We start from the raw sequence: 21,011 nt of genomic DNA on the forward strand, positions 1-21,011 counted from the left end.
ATAAATAACAACAAGGTAAAAAAGGCAGTCACTGGATATATCAAGCTTTGCATCAGAATTCATCCGATGGACCAACATGTGCAAACTGCAAGACTACAAGCTGAAAAAGGACGTCCTCTGTTTGTTCAACACTCTACTCGTTACACACATAACCCTAACACCAAACCCTAATTCTACTGCCCTAACCCTTCTTCTTGTGTATGTACAACATACACCAAAGTGCAGTTGTACTGGGTTGTAGAATTGTGTAGATAAAATAATCTGCTAGGGATCGCTATATATGGAGTGCACATTGTGGACACTTCTGCAATGACCCCCTGATGAGGTAGGTGGGGTATTTACCAGCACGCAAATATAATTCCATTCCCTCTGCATGGCAGGTAGTACTGGGTTAAGTTGAACCAGAAAGTTTGTTGTTGGATGCGCCAGTAGCAAGAATACATACTTAACAATAACTTATTGACCTACTTTCTTTGTTATTAATTAAGTGTCGAAGAAGTGAAATGTTGAACAAACAGAAGAATGCCGCTGAAATCATGCACTTCAAAAACCATCATAATTACCTCATGTGATTGCGAATTGTTTGAATCTGATTCCTTTGAAAGCACAACAATGAATAGAATATTATGAAAATATTTATTGAAAGTTTGAATAATTCTTAAAAGTTAATTTTTAATAATTACAAAGGCGAGAGAGTAAAGAAATAAACAGCATTATCAGCAAAGGGTAATTTATAAGGGCAAGATATCGAGAGAAATACAAATGGTAGAAACAAGAGAAAACAGCAGAGAGGATACAGAAGACAGATGGTGAGAGGAGAGGGAGGAAAGGGGGGATATGGAGATGGGAGTGGAAGGGAGGGAGGAGAGGAGAGGGAGGAAAGGTGAGATATGGAGATGGGAGTGGAAGGGGAGAGGAGAGGAGAGGGAGGATGGGAGAAGAGGGGGTGCGTGGAGAGAATGGGAGGGGTAGGAAGATGGAGCATGGAGGTGAGAGGAGAGGAGAGGAGAAGAGAGAGGAGAGGAGAGAAGAGAGGATAGGAGAGAGGGGAGAGGAGAGGAGAGGAGAGGACATAGGATAAGAGAGGAGAGGAGAGAAGAGAGGAGAGTGGATAGGAGAGAGGGGAGAGGAGAGAGGATAGAGAGAGAGAGAGGAGAGAGAGAGTAGAGAGGAGAGGGGAGAGGCGAGGAGAGGTAAGAGGGGAGGAGAGGCAAGAGGGAAGAGGGAAGGGGAGTAAATGGGAAGGATGGAAGAGGGAGAAAAGATGAAAACAGATTAGAGGTTGAAGGATGTGGAAATTGAAGCGATAGAAAGAATATATATGGTGAAAGGAGATGAGACAACCTAATGCAATAAACATGGAATGATTCAAGGGACCAGTGAACAGGTGATCAAGGCTATTCTCTACTTGCCCATGATGCATCTTGATTTCAACCTCTAAATAAGTCACATATACTCACTGCACAATCAAGCATGTGGTATATCTCCTGTAAGAGATTGACATTTACCTTGTCAATTTGTCCAAATCTGTGTGCCGAAAAATGACAAACATTTGCGCTTTTCTTTCCATTACTGTCATATTGTCAAGTACCAGACAGCTGGGGTGTTAGTCCAATATATTAAGAAAATATTTCTACTGACCCCATATTGACTCTGGCTAAATGCGCTGTAGGTACGTCCGCAATGGTACAAATTAATGACATTTCTTGTGAACCATGTTTATGTGCGACATATTTAAACATTAAAATCAACATGCATTATGGGTAAATGGTGAATTCTAGATTCTTTACCTGTCCCCTCTCTGAGAGTTTTGTAAGCATAACAATAGTAGATGACTGCTCCTCCCATACCATACGCCAGAAATCACTTGCAGTCTTGGGTAGAGGACCTTGAGTGGCGACGTATGCTCGCCTGTTTTCATAACCCTGAGAAAATAAAATTACAGATGGTGAAATAATTTATTGACATAATTTGTTGTGATGACTTGAAAGGGGTGCATATGGTTGCTTTTATAAAATACAACATGATTCAGGAGATTTTTGTGACATTTTTAACAGTATAAGAGCAAGAATAGGAGCACAGAATGTTACTGTTATTTTGGGTAAGAGTGGTCAATGGGTTTGTCTGTAGATCCATACTTCCGTGCAGCTTCACAAGTTGTTACATTTATATTATATGAATCATACATAAATTCTAGACAGTTGATTGCACTTTATCATGTTTTCCATCAGCCTCTCTGTGTGATAGTTTTACTATCATAGTGCTGCACCCTAGTACACATGCACCAGGTTGTACGCTGACTCTCAGACTAGCCGATTTGGTAATAAAGTGGATCTCAAATGATGTTATGTTGATGAAAAATGAATTTCCTATCTTAAATAGAATTTTAAGTATAAAATTTATGTATGAGTGATATAAAACCAATATTAAATATCTTCAATTTGTGTAATGGTTGAAATATAATAACTTGGTGAAAGATGTGTTGTTCCATTCCACAAACCGGATGGAACAATCCACTTTCACCTCGTGATTAAATTTTGACCATCACACTCATAGACAGTTAATATTTGTATACTATCACACCTAACATCCATGGATTGCCAACTGATTACTAAGATGTTACCATACACTTACATGAATGAATGATGCATTGATGTAGTCTGAATGTTCTTCTCCAATCATACGTTCCAATTTCACTCGGTTGCGGTCATCTACAAAGACAAACATCTTGTTAGCTTACCTTTTATTTTTCATTGTGTCATTAAAGAGAGTTGTATCATTTGTTGGAATCAATTGCACTGGAAATATTACAGGAAGAGGAATTACTCCCAGTTCCATAAAAATAAAGTTTTTTTGAATAAAAAATCTTATTTTGTTAAATAGAACGTACTAGCACAATGATAGTTTGACCTAACTGGCACAAAAGTCCCATTTTTATTGCTTTGGTCAATTTTTGGAAATGTGCATTTTTGTATTTTTGTGCAACCGCCTGCATCAATAATATTCTACTCTTAGCCTTGGCTGGTTTGCTTTCACTCCTGCCCTACCATATATTTTATACTAATCAATGGAGCCATCTTACTTACATGGTACAACCTGCCTGAGTTCTTAGCTTTGGCTGGTTTGCTTTCACTCCTGCCCTACCATATATTTTATACTAATCAATGGAGCCATCTTACTTACATGGTACAACCTGCCTGAGTTCTTAGCTTTGGCTGGTTTGCTTTCACCCCTACCCTACCATATATTTTATACTAATCAATGGAGCCATCTTACTTACATGGTACAACCTGCCTGAGTCTGTTCTTCTCCTTGTTGGCTTCTTTGTTTCCCCACTCTTGTTTGGTGTCCTCTACGTGTTGACTGGCAACCATCTGCAAAACAAACAATCACTTTGTTTACCAGCAAACAATTTTTGTAAACTTGATATTGACAAAAGAACTATGCACATTTTGGATACCTTGGTTAGCTCTCAAGTAAAATGATGTAGAATTCACTGTTTCAACTTTATTGCAGTCTCTATGGTTACAACAATCTTTATGAGGTCAAAGTTCAATTTACATCTGGTGACTTACCCTGTACTCTTTACCTACTCATGATTTCCATGTCTGTTTGGTCAAGGTCAGGTTGTACTTGGTTAAATTCATGAGGTCAACTTTAGTGCCATGAGGTCAATATTTATGTGGTCAAAGGTCAATGTGCATTTGAAAACTTACCCTATATTCCTTATCTACACCTGACTTCTGTGTCTCTGGGTCTGGTTTGGTCAATGTCAAGTAGTACTTGGTCAAGTTCATGAGGTCAACTTCTGTGTGACCAAACTTGTACTCCTCTACTAAGGCACGATGAATGAAGATGTACTGCACCTGTAAAGATGAGGATGTTAAGAGAGATGGTTAATGATTTCAAACAAACAAGTCATCTGGATAAGGACATTATTAGAGGGGTAGGGAAGATGTCTGTTTTATTTCTTCTTTAACCTGGAACACTCATCTGTTCTTCCTTGAGGCCCAGGGAAAAAGTGATGATAGATGAGTCAAAAGTGAAGATAAATATGTTTGCAATACAATACCATTTCCAGTTGATTCTGTTTCATTGTCTTCCCCCACTATGTATCATTACATACAAGCCTTTGCCTATCAGCTCATATTGTCATACCATTTCATTTGGATCTATACAATGTATGACCTGTGTTGTGTTTGGCCAGGGAGCATTTCCCAAAGCTTTTTTTTTTTTTTTTTTTATCATAAGGCAAAACAAAATTGCCTGTCCTCACCAACCCTAATCTCAAACATCTGCAAAAAAGGTTTTTATTTTGCTTTTCCTTTCAGAATTTTGACAACCTGATATGAATGTTCTTTTCAACAGTTTCATACGGTTTGAACATATGAATCAAACCTACGTTTTTATTCACCTAATTAGGCCTGTATTAGACCTTCTATTGTTTGCATATTACTTAATTTTGTATATGACTTGATGGAAATTTTTTTTTACTGCACTTGAACTTGTATATGTTGTGGCTATATTCTACAGAGGGGAGGACAAGCAAACCATTTGTGGGCATAAGACTGTCAAGTTGAGACTACTCATAGCTTTACAATGGGTTCCTGTATTATATACAATCTATTATCAATCACAAACCATCTTTGAGCAGACAACAGAAAATGCATTTTGCAATATTTATAAAGCTCCAGAACTTCAAGATACAGACCCCAGCTCTTCTGCCTATATCCCTAATGAAATTGGGAAAACGCTCATACAGGTGAACATTATTACTTACTCCAAACTGTCTAACACTAATCCTACACATGAAAATTTAAGAACATCTACTTACTATTGACTGTACCAGCAGGTTCCTCTGACTCCTAATCTTGTAGATGAAGTTATAGATATCCACCTTCTTCTCATTAGCAATCATCTCTATCATAGTATCGATCAAGATGTAGGTACCAGTACGCCCAACACCAGCACTAAGTTACAGGAGAGAAAATGACAGTCAAGTGAAAAATCCTACTACTTGAAGTCTGGCAATGCTTCATGTTAGTAGAACTTCTCACTTGTTTAAATGCCTAAGTATACCATATTCGTTCCATTAACCACCCATGCCCCTATAAGCGCCCACCCAGCGACTTTACTACACATGATCTTATGTCATTATGTGTATGATCCATGCAACTGCAAGTATATCAAACACAGAACCATCTACAAATAAAATCCATATTCTGGACCAATTATGCAATTATATAAACAATATAAAAAATAAGCACCAACCCAAAATGACTTTGTTAAGCAACCTAGGTGGTTAATGGAATGAATACGGTACATATAAGTCTAATGGCCAGAAACGTTTTACTTTAAAAAATCCCAATTTATATTTAACAGCTTTACATTGCTTTCCATCCTTACAAGACAAATAATCAGAAAAGCCTAAGATATTTGATCATTTTATGCTTGATATAGTTGGCTTCAGTAACATTAAACTATTGCTCGTTCAAAAATTTAATAAAAATAAAGTTAATCAAAGGTAATAAGAGTTCCAGTAAATTCCTGTTTTATACAGGGTTAAAACTACCCATTGTTCACACCAGAAAATGCCTTCATTCGATGAAAATTAGTTAATTGGTTCATTAAGCGTGAGTTTGCATTACACTTAACAACGATTGAATGAAGATATGATTCCATTCACTAATGCATAAGCATGTCATCAGCGTTTGTGATGCCAACTGTAAATACACATCTTAATCAATTGAAGCATGAGTGTATACTACAAAATTGATTGCTTAAGAATAAAGCTTTATTCGATCTTCATTAATTAACGAAGACCAAAATTAATGCAGATCAAACGAAGAAGGGGCATGCATCTTCATTGAATCTTTAACGAATGAAGTGATTTCCCTGGTAGTAACAGGGTCTATGATGCAATTGGCCAAGTGCAGTCAGTGATTTGAGGACAGAGAGGTTTTGAATGTGCATTTAATAAGTGTTGCTATTTAAAGTTATGTCACCGCACTGATTTGGCCAAAATCACTCTAATGAATTCATACTATCACAGATTAATAAAGATACAGATCACAATTATGAGTCCATGTGATTTTTATATACCATGTATTTCTCTAATAATTGCCCCCTAGGGTGCAAAAGTTTTGAAGGGGGTGCTAATTATAGGTATTATTATTATCACTAGTACCCTCTGGGAGTGCTGTGGTGCTCCACAAACAATAAGGAATTTCTACAAATACTGTAAACATTGTTCATAACAATGGCTGCACATATGGATATGGTGAAATAGGCAATTGAATCTTTAGAAATACAGGTACTGTATTGTATTTTGAAAGCTTTTATGGTTTGGTAGAAAAAATGGCAGTGGGGTATTAGAGGAGGAGCATTTATTAGAGAATAATATGGTAGCTATCTTTCTTACATATTCATGAGCACTATTTTATTGCATATGCTTACCAAATCATTGTTTTGCCTTTACAATAACGACATTATAATGATTTAGTATGTCAGTGAGAGTGCGGCCATTTTTCTTCTTCTTCTTCCTTGTAAGTGCCTACCTCATATGTATGAGTATTATCGCACTGCGTACAGACAAGCTGTACTTATTTTTACTCTGGAACCTAGAGTAGATTGAGTGTATTTTGAAGTACAGTCAACAGTACCGGGATGATCCCTGCTCTTTTCGAATAGCCTGTGACGTTCTTTTTACGTGCACACTACATTAATGTGAGAAAATATGCATGTACATCGGACCGACAGCTTAAAGTGCCCTCCGAAGCACTAAGCAAGTAGAGTGAAGTGCCTTGCTCAAGGACACAAAGAGCCGGACCTGGGATTCGAACCCTTGACCCTTGGATTCACAGTCCTACGCCTTAACCGCTAGGCCACGCTCTCCTCTGATTTGAGGTCATGCATTCTATAGACCGATTGGCCCCTCAGTAATGAGGGTGTAGGGAAAGGCTTTTCAAACTTGTGAGTTATGTGTGTCTTTATTAATCTGTGTATTGTGCAGGTTTATTCAATTATGATGTAATGTATTAGTGTGCCCAATACCAGCATGTGAATTAGTGTTTGACACTTCTGCAAGAAACAAAATTGCGTGAATTAGTATGATGAGTGTAACACAAAAGAAAAGACATTAAAATTAATAAAGAATCGTGTTAAACTATGAGACAAGAATACAAAACTAAAAGAAAACAAACTACAGAAAACAAAATACAATAGTATGTTGAACGAGAACTAGTCATAAAAATAACAAAAAAAACAAAACAAAAAACAACAAAAATGACAACACACTTCTGCTTGACTCAATCAATGAAAATGAGGACCATGACACCAAAGTTGTTTTTGAGATGATGAGCCGATTTAATGGTCATACCATACCAATTAATATCTTCATCGTTTCAAGTTTTCAACTATAACTTGGCTTTTAAATAACGTCACATTTTGAAATTAATTACATCAAAGCTAAGAAAAAGTTCTTCTTATCATCTTGCAAGAATCTATAAATTGACTTTTCACAACATTGTCACCATTTTGACTGATCAGGTCACAATTGAACATTAGATGTGTGATCAAGTAAAATGAGTCCGAAGTCGGAAATTCTAGTTTGCAGACATGGGAGAAAGTGTGTCAGTATTTCTTATGTAATTCCTTTGTTTTTATGATAACTAAACTGCGAACAACTTTTTAACAATAGACAGAAACACAGGATTTTCAGTGAAATCAAGCTAACAAATAATAAAAATGTGTAATTTGATTTGATCCGACTTTAGACTGATTTTGCTTGATCCCATGACATTTTCCATGTTGACAGTAGATATCATCATATTTCCATCGATTGACAAAAATCAAATTACTATAAACCATCCTATATAACCCATGAAGTGCTTTACTCACAAAAAACTGATGTCACCCTCTATAGTTACTATAATATAAATGGATGGTTTCTAGTTACCTGGGTTTGTCACTATGTGGTAATCATTTAAGAAATAAAGGGTAATGCATGATCCTTTACACGAAAATAATGTGTCGAGGCAGTAAAAGCGTAAATAATGGGTGAGGCGCAGCCGAACCCATTATTAAACGATTTTACTGCCGAGCACACATTATTTGCATGTAAAGGATAATGCTGCACCCTTTATTTCTATTCTATTACCACAAATTAGTGCGATTTAAAGAGAAAATATCACATTTTTTGCCCACTGAAATATTTCAAGTTGTTTACCTCAAGGTGTAGCGCCTACACATAGCCAAAGCGTATGCACATTCCAATAACACAACCTAACATTCCATTCTCCCCTATAAGCAGGTATGCACATACAATAACACACCCCTGGCATTCCATTCTCCCCTACATAAGCAGGTGTGCTGTGCGCTTTGCTGTGCGCTGTGATGATATAAGAACATAAAGTTCGTTGCCCTTGACACTTTATCGCTAATTAATGGTCTGTCACGTGACGCGTTTCAACAAATCACAGTGCGCGATTTTGAATAATGGGTCGTGGGGGTAATAGAATTATGAAATAAAGGGTAATGCATTATCCTTTACACCCAAATAATGTGTCGAGGCAGTAAAAGCGTAAATAATGGGTGAGGCGAGCCGAACCCATTATTTAAACGTTTTACTACCGAGGACACATTATTTATGCGTAAAGGATAATGCTGCACCCTTTATTTCTATTCTATTACCAGAAAATAGTGCAATTTAAAGAGAAAATGTCATTTTTTGGCACAAATATTTTACGTTGTTTACTTCAAGGTGGAGCGCGTACGCGTAAGTGACAGCGCATATCGCGGAAATATTGCACGCGCAACCAAGCGTAATGCTGTGCGTAGAATGTATTCCGGCGCTTGACCCATTATTGCAGAATAATGGGCTCTCACGTGACGCGTTTCAACAAATCACAGTGCGCGATTTTGAATAATGGGTCGTGGAGGTAATAGAATTCAATATAAACATATCCTGACACACAACATTATGTGATTTCATCTAGCAAAATATACCTTAATTGGTTTTCCATGTAATTGTTTCCAAAAACATGAAGTTTATCAAACCTCAGGAAAATTTTTATGGAATTAAATTAAATGTGATTTTGCTTGGCAATTAACAATTCATTATGCTTGATCTATGGTAAGAAAATTAAGAGTTAGTGCAGTGAATTTATACCTGATCTAATGAATGAATATGGTGTATGTTAGTACATGTGGCACATTTAAACAATACAATTCTAATTAGGAAAGACAAAGATACAATTATATCAGTCGACTCATTTTGACGGATAGTGCTATATTTGTTTAGGGTTAACATAATGTGAGTGAAAGGTGGGCAGTCTGATTTGATCACATTGTGCTATGCATGGAGAGCCATCACCAAAACAAAAACATTCATATTCCAAGTTTTGAGTTCAATCGCTCCAGCAGTTTGGACATTAGAAGCAAGAATGTGCATCACAGTGGCCATATAGAGCAGTATATGCTCTTGCAGAGATATACCATATAGCTACCAGTTTAATTTTCATGGGGCTACATCGGGGTATGCATGATTGAGAAATTGGACAAAATAATGCATGCCTACTGAGATGTTGATGAGTCTAATGTATAAACCCCACAGGGGGTGCATTGTACAAGCATCAGCAATCAGCTTTAGTGCATTATTTTGTCAAATTTTTCAAGCAACAAGTTTTTTAATAAATATTTCATATACAAGAACAAATCCTGCAATTTTTGCTCTTTTTATACTAAAATTTCACAAACAACATCAGAAAATATGAGCAAATATAAATACATCCACAAGGAAAATGAATCAATCCTACATGATAACATGTTAATAAACACTGCACATAGTACACCAAGGTCGCACGAATGTAACCACTTTTCTGATTGACTGCTCTATATATATAGAAGTGTATGAATGGTAAACAGTGACTACCCATGGAATGGAAGTTACCCAAATATGTCAAATGAAATGAAAGTAATAAACAATTCTACGTATGAGTCTCCTCTCCAGCTCTCCATATTTGTGCATGGTTCAAACCTGGGTTAGTCAGTGCATGAGTTGAAACCCAGGTTAGCTTGTGCATGGGTTCAAACCCTAGTTAGTGCATGGGTTCAAACCCTAGTTAGTGCATGGGTTTAAACCCTGGTTAGTATCCAAGTTAGTGCAGCGTTAGTATCCAACACCTTCTCTTTTACTGTGACTAACCTGCAGTGAATAACAATATTTCCCTTATCTGACTTTGCGTACGTCATCTGGCGTACGCGCTTAAGAAATGAAAGTACACTGTATGGGTACTCCGGTGCGCCAAAATCCGGCCATCCTAAATAATGAAATTGTGTTACCGATCTTGCGTGAATGCCTTCCTCATCTTCGACCTAAGAAATGATAAATAACAGATTTGAATATTAGTGAATCATGCAAATATCTGTTATCTCACCTGCAGTGTACCAAGACGTTACTCTCACCGGTCCTTGTGTACGTCATTTGTCGTACACGTTTGAGAAACGCCAGCATGGCATTCGGGTATTGTGGTATGCCAAAATCAGGCCATCCTAAGAAATGGAATTGTCTGACGTATCTACGATTATGACCGTGTATATCATGTACCTAAAATAAACAAGAAACTTGAGATAGTTGTGAGCCTGTACCTCTTGGGCTATTCCAGTTGAAATCCATACTCCCTATGGAAGACATAACCTTACTCTCCCATACAGGGGGTGTAGATTTTAAATGGAGTCACCCATTCAGGTAACCCATTTGAAATGTGCACCCCCACCCCTGCATGGGAGATTAAGGTCATGTCTTTCATAGGGGTTATGAATTTCAACTTGAATAGCACATTAGCTGGTCCAAATCTCTACAATTCAAAGCCCAAGAGGTTTATAAGGGAGTTTGATAATTCAGAACAAGAGTGCATTGTGGGTAATATCTGGAAAAGTTAAATGAGACAAAAATTTTGTAGGTGACAATGTTTGAATGGCAGTGAACTTGACACTTTGTATAAACATGCTTTGTACTTGTTTCTTGCACATTGTTTGGTCTTGAGAAAGTCTTCATAGCCCTTGCATATGACTAGCAAGTTTTGGGTAAACAGTTCAAATAAATGCCATTGATATTTTCACCATCTCTGGTATGGTACGTGAATCCAATGGGTTGCAAATACTCACTCCAAATATTTCACCTTCTACTTTGTGTACAATCCCCTAGACGCTACTGAATCGAAATAGATGCCATTTTCTTACCTCTGCAACAGAGAATTTGCGTATGACATAATCACAGCATGTGACATTGTCTTCACAGGTTACTGTTAGGGGTCCATATGTTCCAGTGCCTGCATCTGGCCAGTACTGTGCACACTTTTCCTACAAGATTTAATGGCATATAATATAATGTGTTATTTATCACATTGGGCTGTTCCATTTAAAATCCACACTACCCTTGTGGAAGATTTAGCTAAAGTCTTCCACAGAGGGAGTATGAGTTTTGAATAGTATAGACAATTGGGTAACTTCCATTTGAAATACTCACTCCAGTTGTGGAAGATATTTGTAAAACCATAATACAAGGGGAGTGTGGATTTCAAAATGATTAACTCTGGCCAATTACATTTGAAAAACACTGTGGATTTTAACGGGAATAGCTTGTTAGGATGCAAATGGAATAATTCCCTAAAGTCCATATTAAAGGTCTGTGCTTTTGATGCTCTAATGAGTGTTATCTTACATCAGGGTATGTTAACCTAAAAAGTGGTGGGGGCATTGAAGGGGGGGGGGGTGACTACTCGAGGAAATATGTTATGCTAACTGGGCATGGCTTAACACTCTACAAAAGACTACATGAGCAGAAAACCAGAGGCACTACATTAATACAACTTCATAATCCCATATCTATTAACAACTTTATTCAGGACAATATGGCATTATCACTTTATCAGGACTTGTACATGACCTATGCCTGTAATTCCAACATACCTTTCCATGTTCAAAGCATTTAGTCAACATGACAATAGTAGTACTGTTTTGTTCCCACACCATACGCCAGAAGTCATTCACAGTGTCTTCTCGTGGACCTGATTAAAGAAATGAAAAGGATCTCAAAGATAAGCTTTAAGCAACAATATCATACAATGTACACAATATTAATGTCAAGGAGTTCCTAATTATTCAACAATGCTCAGAATTTCTTTTATTGTCAAAATAAAGAATACAGGTATATTAAAACAGTAAAGAATCAATGACAAAGTCAATACAGCATCTCAAAAAAAGAAAGGTATGTCTCACAGCTTGCAAAATTTTAAAATCCAATTTTTTCTTCCTTCCGACTCAAACTCAGTCAAAATAAGATTGAAATGCTGGGAACTTTCAAAACTTACATTCTTACACACATAATGAAATATTTTCACTAACATATGTGTTAATCATACAATTCTGCCAACAAATGCTTTAAAAACATATTTTTACTGATATTTTTGTGAAAAAAAATCAGAAAAAAAATTGAATGAATGAATGAAAGATTACTTTTATAGAGCGCAAAATACAATTATGTCCAAAATATATTGCCCAGTTTCACTGAGACAAAGCCCACCGCAAAATGAATTCATGCGGCAGCTTTGAGACAAACTATTTTTTTGTCTCATAAACAAAGAAACAGACAAAAAGGTAACAACTTACCCTGTGAAGCAATGAACTTGGCCGGGTGTTTGTATCCCTGCAATACAATAAGAAATTAACACAGAGTTACAAACAGGGGTATCAGGATATTCCAGTTGAAATCCATAGCCCCTATGGAAGACATAGATCTAAATCTGATCTGACTCCATTTGAAATCTACACCCCCCCCCCCTGTGTGGGAAATTAAGGTCATGTCCTCCAAAGGGGTATATTGATTTCAACTTGAATAGCAGATTCCATCAAGTCATGATACTTGGCGGAAATCAAAATTGCTTGATTTAAATACAATTATTCAAAATCAGACAAATCTTGTGGCCTTTATTGCTGAAACGTAATAATTTTTATGTTGGACATAAAATCTAGGATTCAGATTTCGACAAGGAATTTCATTATGGCCTATTATTTTCTCTATTTTAATTCTAGCTAATTTAACATTCACCATTTCCATGTTAGTTCTTACAACTAGCAATGATATATCAGGCATCCACAATGTTATGGGTTATGTGTCCTATATTATTTGAATCCATGTGGCATGCAACAAATAAAAGCCTGGTTCAAGACTATAATTTGGATAACTTTAGTTGGTCTGAACATTACAAGCCAAGGTATGTCAGTATATCAGTGTAACACAAGTTTGGGATTAGAGCAGATTAGATCACACTAAAAATAATTTGGATTCAATACAGTTTAGTTCACTTACATCAACATTATTTGAATCTGGATTGAATTGAAGTGTTAGATTCAATATGGTTTAGTTCACTTACATCAACCTAATTTGAATCTGGATTGAATTGAAGTATTAGATTCAATATGGTTTAGTTCACTTACATCAACATTATTTGAATCTGGATTGAATTGAAGTGTTAGATCAATATGGTTTAGTTCACTTACATCAACCTAATTTGAATCTGGATTGAATTGAAGTATTAGATTCAATATGGTTTAGTTCACTTACATCAACATTATTTGAATCTGGATTGAATTGAATTAGTTCACTTACATCAACATAGCATGCATTGATATAATCCGATCCTGGTTCATCGTCAATTTCTTGCAATCTAACACGGGTCTGGTCATCTGGAGTTAACAAAGTGCAAACAAACAAACACTAGCAAACGTGCAATGCATGCTGGTTACTTTGAATTGACAATAATCGCTAAATCCTATCAGCCTTTGGGGGTAGACCTGAGATGTCATCATTTGATGTCATGTCCATGTGCACATTGTTTAGCAAACATAGTTTCTGCGCACTTCAAAGTTGTGAAGTGTGCAGTAACAATCTGAGCATCGGCATGACGACATCACAGCTCCTCCCGCAAAGGCTTATGGGATTTACCAAAAAGGTCAATACAAACGAACCGCTAGTAACCTTGTTATAAATTTACCACTAAATTCAACTTTATTCAGTTTGCTGAACTTGTATCAAAAGTTGGTATGTACACTCATACTATTTTCATGAGGATGTTGGGTAACAAGGTTTCAAATACACACCACAGGCTATATTGCGCTATTACAGTTAAAATACATACACCCCTTACGGACGGAAGACATGACCTTAACCTCCCACACAGGGAGTGTAGATCTCAAATGGAGTTACTTGAATGGAAGAAACAACATTCGAAATCTATACTACTGTATGGGGAGATTAAGGTCATGTCTTCCATAGAGGGTGTATGGATTTTAACTGTAATAGCCCAATATATGGATTTCACATGGGAAATGCCATTAAAGTTAATAAGGTACAATCAGTATCTTATAAATTGTATTTTAAACTGTATAATATTATTTCTAACATTGTTATCTAGCCAGCCAAAGAGAATACCATGGGCCTGCCTCCAAGGATCAACAGAATCTGATATTTGTCTATACTAACACTAGGTTGTATTTGGTATAATATGTGTTTGTGATGATTATCATTCTTCAAAGGGAGTAAATGATATTAATATCCGAACTATAATCTAGATAACTTGACTTATTTTTATGAGTGGGACATTTTCATATTCAATCCTGGATCATCATCAGCCCTAATCATCTTCTGATGGTAAATGTTCTTGTGAAACGGCTGTTGCATCACAGGTCACATTTGAACTCAACCTAAGAGGTATCACCTTGATCCATGAACTGTAGGTTCCTGCCAAGTTAAGACGAAGGCCACCTCCCCATTGAGAGAAAGTTTCCCCCATACCATATAAATTGCTTCTTTGACCACTCTCTCAAACCATCTCATAAAAGTAAGTCCAGTTGCGTAGCTTATAAATCTTTAGTTCAAATATTACCGTAACCACTCGGGTATAAGCCCACCCCCTAGATGGGCAATTTCACTTCAAAAATGGGGTGGGCTTATAACCGGGGAGGGGCTAGTAGTTGAATTTTACAATAAGATAAATCTTCCCCATTTGTATATGCCCAATGTATCAGTACTTTCTTCATCTTTGTCAATTTAAAAAAAATTTTAAGTATGGAATGTTAATATTTAACTGATATTTTTTAAATATTTGTTACTTAAATGTGAAAAAAAAGCATTGATATGATTTAAAAACTTAGCCAAAATGACCACTGGGCTTATACCCGAGTGCACCCTTGTTCCCCGAATTGTTTGAAAAATAGGGAGTGGGCTTATAGCCGAAGGTGGGTTTATACCCGAGTGGTTACGGTAATACCGGTATAATTTGTCAACTTACATGCAATGATATTGATGTATCTATTCTTGTCCTTGTTGATCTCATTCAGACTAGCCTCTTTAGTTATGTTACCTGTACTCTCTGGAAGTGACTAAAACACACAAAAGGAAATGTTACTAATCGGAAAGAGACTAAATGCGCAAAGCAAACTCTTACCCTGAAATCCATACATGTGTAAAGACATTGGGAGTGTAAATTTCAAGTGGCGTCACCCATTCAGGTAGCCACATTTGAAATTTACATTTGCTGTTTGGATAATTAAGGTCATATCTTCCATAGAGGGTGTATGGATTACAGCTGGAATAGCATTGCCTTAACGGTCACAAATCCAATATACTCTGAACTCTGTTCACCTTATCTTAAAATCTAAGAGGACCATAACAGTGCCCCTCATTGGTTAATTATATGATGTAATCAACTTAGTAACCAATCAAAATAAAGCTTCTACATGCCTGACTAATTTTAATCCTCTTGTGAAGAACGTAGCAAACAAAACAAACAAAATATGAAACAATTTCATCTGTTTGAAGCAAGCATCTTACCTTGAATTCTGCTTGGAACATGGCGTTGCCATTGGCAATCCTACGAAGATATTCATTTTCCAATTGCCCAATTGGGCATGGACCTACTTGTATATCAAAAACATCTGAATAAGACAATAATTATTGTAAGTGTTTAAAGTCAAATACACAATGCATGCCACCATTATTGTGGTAGAGAGACTATGCTTGTCATGTCTGATGTGAATTTTGCCCATTATAAGATTATACCCCTTAATGGTGTTAACATAATGTTAAAATAATGTAAATTGCACCCATAAATAATACAAAGCAGTGAGAATACATAACATATTAGAAGAACATGGATTTGACCCTAAACATAAGAGGTTGCAAAACAGTGACCCTTAACATCAAAGGTTAGTGTTACTATAAAGTAACAACTAATGACTTGTTGAGCATATCCCACCAATAAATCAACACCGCCAACTAGTGCCACTAAAGTTAATTTCTTTAAACTTCCGTGGTCCGAGCTGTGCGCCAAGCGTCTACGAGCGTACACACAGAAAAAATAAGCAATCACGCTGATTGGCTGATCAACGCACTTGACAACAAGTCGTTTGACCCATTGGTTGTCTGTTCGGCGCGTAGTAGGTGACCTTGTCACTTTTACGCGATCGCAATTCACCAGCGCGTACCCCAACCATGGAAGTTTAAAAAAAAAAACTTACGTGTTATCTAAGGCCTAAAAAGTTTGTATTGCCCTTCTCCTACCGATCCATAAAAAATAGGGTTGCATTTTTTTTCCATATTTGTGACATAATCAATGGAAATGAGTCGGATGTCCCTAATATTGATTTTGAGATATTGGCAAAAAACGTGTTAAAATTCTTTTGTTTTTAGCGATTGATAAATTGATGTAACTTTGCAAAGAAAAGTCATATCAACATGGAGTTTTCAGTTTCTGAAAGCTCCAAATATACTTTTTAGAAACAGGTAAAAGTTAATTTCAACCAGAGTTGACATGTGGCTCATTCCACATTTGAATTTTCAAATATTCGGTATAAAACTCAATTTTTTTTGCCTTTTTGTAATTCATAATGCAAAACTTGGATGATACATTCAAAAAAGGGCAGCCTAGCAAACATCATATATTTTGGTGACCTTGCATTTTTTGATATTGCAAGTGGCAAAATATAAAAATAAAGTAAACCAACCGTCCCTGACTTTGGGGCTTTAACCCTAACCCTACCCGTGGTTTTTGTGCTATCGGAAGGGAAAGAAGGAACGAAAAAGGAGAGAAGATGAAGAAGAAAGTCACTTGGCACACCCGGGATTCGACCCTCGGACCCCTCGCATGCCATGCAGAAGATCCCCAGCATGTAGCTACAGAGGTGACGTTGGCCCGGCCAACGATTCCCTGGGTATATATGACTTGGTCTGATTGCGTCATCAAGTCCCGTGGAATCCATGCACGCAGAGCGGTTTTAATAGTGAGCTTTAGTGAGTCCTAGTTGGGTTAGGGTTAAGGGCAATGCAAACTTATGTTTATTAAGATCAAATAGTAAGTCACAAATCTACAACATATAATAATTATACACAGTCTGGTGTTAACAAATGTTAACAAAATAAATCTACTCTAATCATAGGACAGCATGGACGATATTGACTGCGAGTATGGTAACAATGAATATAATATCATCATGAGTTTTACATAATGCCGAATAACAGATGACTACAGACCGTCCCTGTCTAACATATGAGGTGCTTTATATGATATGCTGAGCACAAGCAGCAATCACAAAAATGCCCTTTTGCACTGTAAATAATTGATAACATAACCCTGTTGACAGAATAATACAAAGCGATGCAAATTTGATGGCTTTGCGCTGAAAGTATTTTAGCCGATTCAATCTGTTAATATGCAAATATTTATGATCATGATCACAGAATGAAAACATTTTTTTGTTTGATTCAGAGATAAGTCAAAGAATTGCCCATGCTGTCCTATCAAATCATATTCTACAAGCAAAATAGAATGCCTCAAGCATGAGTGATGCTAGTGACATAGTGCTGTTAAAGCCACATGTAATACCATACTATGTAAATACAAGCAACATGAAGCCATGTGTCATTGAATATTGGTGAGTTAATGGTAGCATATGCAATGGGCTATTCCAGTTGATACCCATACACCCTCTATGGAAAACTTTATTTTTAATCTTCTACACAGGGAGTGTGAATTTCAAATGAGGTTACCTGACTGGGTGACTACATTTGAAATCTATTCCTGTTGTGTGGAAGGTTTAAATCATGCTGTGCATAGGGAGTGTATGGATTCCAACAGGGATGGTCTGCACCTTCCAGATTTTCTAAACTAAATCAATAGCTTTTTTAAATGTACTGTTTCTGCAGAAGGGTACCCAAGTAGCAATGATAATCATAAGGGACCCCATTCATGGACAATCAGCCAGGGCCCATCACCCAGGTACACCGGCTGCCACGGGTAATCACCCTGCACTTTTTGAAACTGACTGTGATTACAAGTACAAGTCTCTGTATGCTGGACCAGTGACTCAACATCACCTCTGAAGGATGAAGTGCTGTCATTTACCTACTTCTAAATGATCATTAGGAGATATTAGATGTCTGAATATAGAATGCTACCAACTTTACCCCCAAGCCTATAACCCAGCAAGTTGCCACCACAGAGAATTGAACCTAGCACCTCATGCACCAGACGCAAGTACCCTAACCACTCTGCCACCATCAATCATTTCCCGAATTACATTAACAAAGAGACATATATTGAGTGTGTACAGTAATCATGCAGTGGTGCTATGTGAACTGTTTACAGACAGCAACAACATAAAGAAGTGACCAGTTCCCAAGCATTGGTGATAACATAATTGTAGGGAAAAGAACTTGGACTTTTACTTCAGCCTCTATCCTCTGGTTTACATAACTTGGACTAAAAAACTTCAAAGTAATGCACAATATTTCAAAACCCATCAAAGTTTGCCAAGTCTTTTTGATTTATGATTGTAACATTATATGTGACAGGTTCAAGAGGAATGAGTCGGATGTTGCTAATATTGTTTTTGAGAATTGGCAAACAGTTCAAATTCTTTTGTTTTATATTGTTTTCAGCCATTGATAATTTGCTCATAACTCGGTCACCAGATGTCCGATTTTGGCGGGGTTTGCATCAAAATGTAGCATTCATAAACTGCCAGAAAATGATGTAAAAAATTGAAAATTGCCGACATGTGACTCATTCCCCTTGATCATGTCACAAATGATATTTATGATTGCAGCACAATTCAGGGGCACCATTTGATGAATAAATGATTAAAGTTTCTTATCCTAATATTTTCTTCCCTCTCCAATGCAGATAATAATTGAGAATATTAATGAAGCATTGATGTAGCACTGCCACCATTTCCCAAGGTATAAACACATACAACAAATGATGAACCCTAATATGGTTTCCAAGCTTTCAATTCTATTCCTGAGGATCTTGATTGCTACAGTAACACACCAATAGACAACTAAGCTTAAGTGCAACCCTTCACCGCATTTATGAAATGAATAGTATGAATGTATAGAAATCACACCTCTGTTACCAAGTGGACATTTAATACTTTAAAGAATGAACACTGATTAGTGAATTATTGAATGAGAGAGACACTTGCATGTTTGGAAAAACGTCATGTGCCATGCTTTTTTTTTTGTTGTGGGATTTTTGGTAAAAAGTTAATTTATGTCTATACCATATTTACTCTATTAAACGCCCCCTTCTATTAAACACCTCAATCTTGTTCCCATCCCCCCTCCCAAATTTTCATGCCATAGCATGTAAGCATTGTATAAGCTTAAAACTGGCATGTCATGACTGTGAACTTTATGGATGAATCCTATTCTAACTTACATTTCCATCCAATTCATCGCCACATTACAGTAGAATGCTCATATATTTAACTAAATAAATCCTAATTTTGTAGTATTTTGTAGTATATTTATAATATGTGGTCCCTGTGTAGGCACTGGCATGTTCTTATTTGCTAGTTCCTGAAGTTGTATTAGAAGATATTTGATTGAAAATTCATTTCTAGTAAAGACCCCACTTTTCGAAAATGCAATGCCCTTGGAGAGTTTCATAGAGTAAATATGGTAGATGGAGACAGTGGCAGCATGGGGGGGGGGGGGCTATAAAACCTCAGTTATCAACCAGCAGAAGCTTTCTAGCAACAAAAACACCTTTTTATTTGTCTCATACTTGCATGTTGGTAGAGTTTTCTAGTATTCAATTCTGTCATCCCCTAATCAGTGTTCACCCTCACAAATTAAATGTCCTCTACCTCAATGGTCAAGGAACAGAGGTGATGAGTATATAGAATACACTAGGCTTTAAACAGCAAATCAATTCAACAAAACTTGAGAACAAACCTGGTTGCATACCGGGGTTGACATAACCCAACTGCATATGAGTACCATTCTCTTCTTGAGGAGTCAGACCATCTGGTTTGTCTTGTTGTCGACGCCTGCATTATTAAAAAAACAAAAAATGTAATATTTTTAGTGGCATCACACCTGTTCTGTGTTCCAGAGTTTGTAGCCCTTTTTTTACAAATATTATAAATACAAAATATCATAACAGGTTTCTAAAAAGTAAATGAGCCAAAGTATTGAATAATTTGTGTAGGTCTTGTGGTTCCTTACTTGTAGCTCAGCGGGTGGTAAACGGAGTTGTATTTCTTACAAGGCAGTTAGTAAGTGCACCATGTCATTGCATCTCCACTTTTCAGGAACCACATTCATGTGTTCATGTGTCTCTCATGGTATATGGCAGTGCGCACAGACCATCAGAACATACTACAGAAAGTCTTGTAATAACTTGTTTTTGGGCCGAAGTGTAGTGCATGTGCCAAGTTTCAATTCCCTTAATCATAATGGTACATTTTCTGATATTTCCATGGATCAAAACTGCAGGCATGTTATAAATTTTGCATGTTTCAACCTATATCTTACTATAAATAGGGGAATGTTGTATCTATCTATCTATGTATCTATGTATGTATCGCTATAAAGGCTCCGTCAGTTTCGATCCAAATGTCGCCAAATTCATACGGGAGATCGAGGAATATCTGGGGCGTGTTTAAAC

The 21,011-nt window shown here is 36.8% G+C and overlaps 1 protein-coding gene across 3 annotated transcripts in view; it reads right to left on the minus strand.

The window, feature by feature from the left end:
• LOC140141584 (receptor-type tyrosine-protein phosphatase alpha-like) overlaps positions 1-20,391 on the minus strand; it is a 40,135-nt gene extending 19,744 nt beyond the window's left edge. The window contains exons 1-14 of one of the 3 annotated variants that reach the window (XM_072164450.1): positions 20,309-20,391; positions 15,893-15,996; positions 15,351-15,441; positions 13,670-13,746; positions 12,670-12,706; positions 11,971-12,068; positions 11,242-11,361; positions 10,205-10,374; positions 4,835-4,970; positions 3,717-3,866; positions 3,281-3,374; positions 2,635-2,711; positions 1,791-1,925; positions 564-596 (exon numbers count right to left, since the gene is read on the minus strand). In XM_072164450.1, coding sequence (XP_072020551.1) covers positions 564-596; positions 1,791-1,925; positions 2,635-2,711; positions 3,281-3,374; positions 3,717-3,866; positions 4,835-4,970; positions 10,205-10,374; positions 11,242-11,361; positions 11,971-12,068; positions 12,670-12,706; positions 13,670-13,746; positions 15,351-15,441; positions 15,893-15,996; positions 20,309-20,333 — 1,347 coding nt within the window. In that variant the 5' untranslated portion in view covers positions 20,334-20,391. Of the gene's footprint in view, positions 1-563; positions 597-1,790; positions 1,926-2,634; positions 2,712-3,280; positions 3,375-3,716; positions 3,867-4,834; positions 4,971-10,204; positions 10,375-11,241; positions 11,362-11,970; positions 12,069-12,669; positions 12,707-13,669; positions 13,747-15,350; positions 15,442-15,892; positions 15,997-20,296 lie in introns of all 3 variants that reach the window. The other 2 variants (XM_072163801.1, XM_072165135.1) reach the window with 2 other exon arrangements.
• Positions 20,392-21,011: the final 620 nt, after the last annotated feature.

This window comes from Amphiura filiformis, chromosome 1 (assembly GCF_039555335.1).
Source record: "Amphiura filiformis chromosome 1, Afil_fr2py, whole genome shotgun sequence".
Taxonomy (NCBI): Eukaryota; Metazoa; Echinodermata; class Ophiuroidea; order Amphilepidida; family Amphiuridae; genus Amphiura; species Amphiura filiformis.